The following is a 6,498-nucleotide window of genomic DNA, read 5'->3' as shown; positions in this document are numbered from 1 at the left end:
CTAATTTTAAAGTAATAGGCTATTTTCTGTCCTGTTTTTACCCCCCTTATTAGAACGCTTTTGGCAACGCTGTGTTTGGAAAGGCGTGGCAGATTGTAGACTCAGAAGTAAACGCCCACTGCTATGATTGGCTATCAGTTGCTTTTGACGTCTACATCTTTCACAGCTTTCACACTGCTGTGATTTAGGTTAAAAATGCATAAAAAATTCATCAAACGCTCTGTTTAATAGATAAAGCGATAGTGATCATGTAATGAAAACAGTTACTCACACTTGTGGGTTGCGACATTACTGTCAGATCCAATATAGTTGGCACAGCATTGACCTTTAGTTTAATCTTTTGAAAATCTGCATCAAATTTGGCTTTGTTTGGAAACAAATCCGTGGTAAAATGAAGTGAACTATGAAGAATACATTTCTTCAAATTAATTTTATTCTTTGGTTTCTGTGTATACCTGCATTTTCTGCTCTTGTCATTTACCTATTGTAATATTTTTATTTCCTGGATGGGGCTAAACAGGCAGTGATGTATAAGCAGGCGTTGATCATCTTCTGTGGAGGCGGTGCTTATCCACACTAACACATCAAAGAACAGAACATATGCTAAACCAATGCAGTCTGACTGTCGATTTGGCGGACTGGCTTCAATATAAGGCCCTGTTTCGTATATGGCTTCAATATAAGCTGTTTTTAGACTAACAAGAAAGTGTAGAGTTCTGAAACTTACAGGATGTCTTTATAACACAATGACCTCTTATATGTCAAAGTGTGCCTGTGCTGTTCTAGTGTGTGCCAGCTCAAATTTCAAACAAGTTGAAAGTGTGTCTAATCGGACAGCAGGTAAAAAAACTAGTATGCTCAAATGAGGCAGATAATCCTCCAGCAGCTATAGCTGCGTTTCCACCGCAATTCCACCAAACTTTTTTCCCCCAGACCTGTTGCTTTCTGCATTTCCACCACGGTCTAAAGTACCATGAAGATTAGGCAAATAGTCTGGTGAAGTAAAACTGCCTGCGTTTCTCAATACAAAGTATGCAAATTTTGGACTTGCATCCTCAATTGTTAGGACTTTGCGAGTTCGATTTGGGAGTGTGATCTCCTGCGGACGGGACGACGTAAGACCAGTAATTCTGCAAACAGCAGCATACTTAATAACATCAGTCAGCTCGCCTTGGCTACTGCAGTTTTCCTCTCTGTATATTAACAATAAGACAAAATATGATATAAACACTGTCGCCTCCTTTCATTTCATTTAAACATACTAATAGCCGCAGAAATGTAGTTAATGGAAATGGAAAAGCCTACATGTATAGCATACATTTTTATATAGCCTCTTTTTATTTTTTATTTTAACAAATTAATGGATTAGTTGAATAAAGACCAAAGATTACCTGTTAAATTAATCCAAAACGAATTATATGTTATGTTTAACCACTAAAGAGACGTAAGAGCTAGCGGCTAATGTCAGAAGGGCTAGTCGAGTCGAGACTGCTCTAGTCAGTGAAAATGAGCACTGAGCTCCCACTGATCGCGTGGAGCTGATCATCTCCGAAATCAACAAAACACATTTTTTAATCTTTTTAAATAAACTGCAGATTTGAGTTTAAAATAACTACATTCTCGCCTGAAATACATTTAAAACTAAATTTCATGACACAATAACAGTAATATTTAGGAAATAATCTGAATAAATGGTGGTTGAACTCAACCAATGCTGCGTGAACTCAACCAATCAGGATGTTTAGTGCCCAAGTCCCGCCCCAGAAACTTCCGGAACTTTGAAAAAGAACTACAGCTGGGACTTTCTGAGAGGCATTTTTTTACCCAGAACTTTATTTAGTTCCTGGTTCCTGCGATGGAAACACCATCCCAAAGTCCCTAGTTCCTGGGTAAAGTTCCTGCGGTGGAAGTGCGGCATATTTTAGACTATTAACCATGTGCAAAAATACTGATGTGTTGTCCAGAATCAACTTACATTACATTTAGTCATTTAGCAGATGCTTTTATCCAAAGTGATTTACAAATGAGGACAATGGAAGCAATTAAAAGCAACAAAAGAGCAATGATATGTAAGTGCTATAAGAAGTCTCAGTAAGGTTGAACACAGTACACATAGCAAAAGCTTTTAAATAATAAAATAAATAAAAAGAAAACCAATAGAATAGAAAAAGAATGAAGCAAGCTAGTGTTAGAGGTCTTTTTTATAATTGTATAAAATTGAAAATAAATTATATAGAATACACTTTTAAGAATTAAATTAGAATAGTGAGTGCAAAAGTTAGAGGGTCAAATAAAGATGGAAGAGATGTTTTTTTTAAGCCCTTTTCTTGAAGATGGTACTCGGATTGAGTTGAGCTGCTCGGATTGAGTTGGGGAGGTCATTCCACCAGGAGGGAACATTTAATTTAAAAGTCCATAAAAGTGTCTTTGTGTTTCTTTGGGATGGCACAATCAAGCGACGTTCACTTGCAGAATGCAAGCTTCTAGAGGGGCACATAAGTCTGAAGTAATGAACTTAGGTAAAGGTACAGATCCAGTGGTGGTTTTGTAGGCAAACATCAATGCCTTGAATTTTATGCGAGCATCTATTGCTAGCCAGTGCAAATTGATAAAAAGAGGTGTGACGTGAATTCTTTTTGGCTCATTAAAAATGTATCTTGCTGCTGTAAAGGTTTGATAAAACTGACTGGAAGACCTGCCAAGAGAGCATTGCAATAGTCCAGCCTGGACAGAACAAGAGCTTGAACAAGGAGTTGTGCAGCATGATCCGAAAGGGCCTGATCTCCTTAATGTTGAATAAAGCAAATCTGCAGGATCGGACAGTTTTAGCAATGTGGTCTGAGAAAGTCAACTGATCATCAATCATAACTCCAAGGCTTCTGGCTGTTTTTGTATTTAACTTCAATGTGTAAACTGTGTGCGCCAGCCAACCCACAGGAAGTGCACTCAAAACAAACTGTTTCGTATATGGTCTGAATATGCATTATAACCTCTTCTTCTGCTGTACGCCACCGTCCGAGACCATGCATGTCCACTCGCAGTTCTGCATGAGTGGAGACTACACGCAGGAGGGCACCGAACATGCCATGAAGGAGCTGACGCATGAAGAAGCGACAAGCATTTCGTCATCATGCTGAGAGACACCAACCTGGAGCGCTACAGGATCAGCCTCGACCGGTTCGCATGCACCCTCACCAGTAACCCGCAGGTCAATGCGTTCGCCGTCTTCATCTGTTCCCTGGGAGATCAGGCGGACAGGTGAGGTCGATGTCCCGCAGCAGTTTGCATGTTAAACATTAGTGTGCTTGGTTAAAGGTTAAGCCTGGATTAGAAGCAGCCAGTGGCATTTCAGCAGAACTGCCGTGCAGGGAAAGTTTGTTTCTAGAGTTCACTTAAGAAAAACAAGGGCCATCTCAGTGCTAATTGCAGTGCAAAGTCTCGAATGTTTAGGGCGGCAATATAAGGTATAATGAGTTCGAAATGTAATTAGCATTCCCTTTCTGTCATCTCTTTACTGTGGCCTGTGTGATTTGTAAGTCCTTTTTCCAATAAAAGACAAGAGTCTATAGGCTCATGTAAGCTCTCTTTGGTGCATTGTTCATGTTATTTGGTGGATTTTGTGGGTCTTGACTCACAGAGGGCACATAAGGAGAGCTTGAAGGCATGCGGAAGGCGCCACTGTGGTGGTCGGACATGTCCCATATAGACTGTCTTTTCATGGCCTCCGTGATTTAAAGAGCAGTCCATGTGTCTTCTTTTTAAAGGGACTAAATGACAGTAATGAATGATTAGTGAGGAGGGAGGGGTGGCAGCTAAGTGAAAGGACTTTGCTTTCAGCCTCTTAACCGACAGGCTTTTCCCAAGCCCCTGTATCTGATCAGCCCCACTGTGAATGACAGCCATTGTCCCTCCTAGGCAGGAGTAGGAACTGGGGAGGAAAAGCTCATTTGCATTGTTAATGTTTGATGTGGGGGCTCTTTTCTTTCTCTCCGACATCCAGGCTCCAGAGGACACTGCCGGCCGGGCGATCTTTTGTCACCATGGACACCAAGCAGATCCCCCAAATCCTTCAGCAGATTTTCACATCCACCATGCTGTCCAGTGCCCGAGAGAACTGCAGTTGGGCGAATCACACTGAAATTGACATGTCACTGATGACAGTGATCTCTGCATCACGGAGCAACAGAAAATCAGGGTTACATTTTACTGGAAAAACAAAAGAAAGACTAAAAAGGAATTATACTTAAACTGAGCACATTTTCTCCCTTTCATTATTTTAATGCAATGTAATATATTTATATTTATAGTTTGGAATGACAGAAATGAGAATCCCCATTCAGAATAAATGGAATTACAAAAAGCTAATAAGTGAAATGCCCATGAATACAGTAAAAAAAAGTGAAACATTACTGTTTATGTAAGCTGATTTAAAAAAAAACACACATATATTTTAACATATTCCTTCAATACAATAATAAGTTCAGAATACATGTAATGAGAATTCACATTGGGAATAAATGGAATTACAAAAAAAGTAAAATTCCCATAGAAATGGTAAGATAATTATTTATTTATTTGGTGTCCTGGATATGTCAAAAAAGACCAGAGACCTCTCTGCACTCCATACACCCGTACACCAGACTCAAGGGGCACGTGTTTTTGTATGGACTATACTACATACAAATCCATAGCTATTCTGTGATGTACCAGGACTGAACTGTACGAGTCTAGAATATCTGTACAAGTGCATAGTGTTATGGAATTATTAATAGATGATATTTAAATTTTGACTGTTGTTGTTTTAAAGGAGTCATTGGATGCCCATTGTCCACAAGTTGATATGATTCTTTAGGGTCTCAATGAAAATAACTTTTAAATTTAACATAGTAACATACAACATCCTTTTTACCTTGTCAAAATCAGCTCTGTTTTTAGCATCCCTTTTTAATGCATGTACTTTTGAACCCCCCCCCCCCCCCCAATTGGGTGACAAACAGTTCTCATGATACTGTTTAATTTAGCTGCGAAACTTGCTAAATAGCATGTTATTAGGAAATATTGCATTATTACATTATTATATACTACAAAATGATATTGTAAAATAAGTACAAATTAATATTTACAGCAAAGTTGCTTGATTTTATACATACCACTAACACATCCTTGGGAATATTGTAAGTATCAAATATATATTTATTGCCCAGCTCTGGTTAAGAGTGTATTATTAGAACATGAGGCGTGTCTGAGTGTAACCGGTTTTGTTTTCAAGAGCCCTATGTTATGTAAGAGTTTGCACTCTTTCGTCAAGTTTGTTGGGATTTTCCCAGTGTCCTCTAAAAACATCATTGTAAAGTGCACACATCCTGTAACTTATGGAGGCGAAGGAGAAAGAGAGAGAGAGAGTCAGCCGCACACCACCTCTGCCCCATCAGCCAAGACTTCCTCATAAATCTCTTCCCGTCCACGAGAAACTGGAACCTCAAATGCAATTCCACACCGCATTCCTCAGCCGTCCAGTTACAAACTCATCACTCTTTAACCAAATGAGCGCAGATGAAAATGTATGCGTGATTTCTGACAGGTCTGACACAGAGCTGTGCGCAACTCGAAAGGAAAAACAGCGGCTCACAGAAATAGCAGGTCAAAAGAACAGACAAAGTTGCGTTTTCAGCACCCGAAGATGAGGGTATTTTTACTGCAGAAAAGTATAGCCTTCTGTGCATCCTGTGTTTGTGAGTCAGCTTGAGGGAGACTTCCTGTCCTGACCTCTGCTCTGCACCGGGCCCATGTTAGCAGTGCTGAGTGAGGAATGTCGTCCACCTGACCGCATGTACTTCTTCACTGCTTGCGTAAACTGCTCTGAGATGCTTGATTTCCAAGTGCTCTATGTATGTCAACAGGTTTTTTTTCCTTCCTGTCCGCTGGACCCGCTGACGCCCGGCCTGTCACCCTGCCCCTCACACTGAGCTGAGGAATCCTGCTCCTGGCTCCAGTTACGCCACACTCCCGAGTTGTTGCCGAGGAGAAAGTGGCACTGTAATTTATAGAATCTGCCCAGCGTGATGAGTTGAACTTTGGAGAGCCAGCAGGTAGCAGGAACGTTCTACTGAAAACACACACAGTTCTACTGGACACTCTCTTCCAGAACCTACTGAGCTGCCTACTTAAACTCAAAAGTATACTTCAGTTAAAGAGATTTAAAAAATTTCAAATTTGTCATTAATTACTCCAAGTCATTCCAAACCTTCATTCACCTTCAGAACACAAATTAAGATATCTGCTTTCTGACCCTCCATAGACAGCAAGGGAACTACCACATTCAAGACCCAGAAAGGTAGTAAGGACATCATTAAAATAGTCCACGTGACATCAAAGACTGCCACGAACGAGAAGAATTGTTGATTAAAGTTTGCTATTATTGTTTTCTTTGTGCAAAAAAAAGTGTTCTCTTAGCTTTGTAACATTACAGCTGAACTGCGGATGTCACATGGACTATTT

At 40.1% G+C, this 6,498-nt stretch overlaps 1 protein-coding gene across 1 annotated transcript; it reads left to right on the top strand.

Annotated features, from left to right (window-relative positions):
* The first annotated feature begins 3,079 nt into the window (after window positions 1-3,079).
* On the top strand, window positions 3,080-4,248 carry LOC127965334 (von Willebrand factor A domain-containing protein 8-like). The gene is made up of 2 exons (XM_052566105.1): window positions 3,080-3,258; window positions 4,001-4,248. The coding sequence occupies exons 1-2, from the start codon at window positions 3,131-3,133 to the stop codon at window positions 4,245-4,247; spliced, it is 375 nt and encodes a 124-aa protein (XP_052422065.1). The 5' UTR covers window positions 3,080-3,130; the 3' UTR covers window position 4,248.
* The last annotated feature ends 2,250 nt before the right edge of the window (window positions 4,249-6,498 follow it).

The sequence above is a fragment of the Carassius gibelio genome, chromosome B9 (genome assembly GCF_023724105.1).
Source record: "Carassius gibelio isolate Cgi1373 ecotype wild population from Czech Republic chromosome B9, carGib1.2-hapl.c, whole genome shotgun sequence".
In the NCBI taxonomy this organism is placed as follows: Eukaryota; Metazoa; Chordata; class Actinopteri; order Cypriniformes; family Cyprinidae; genus Carassius; species Carassius gibelio.
Note: the sequence above shows the minus strand (reverse complement) of the source record. Positions and strands in the feature narration are given on the sequence as shown.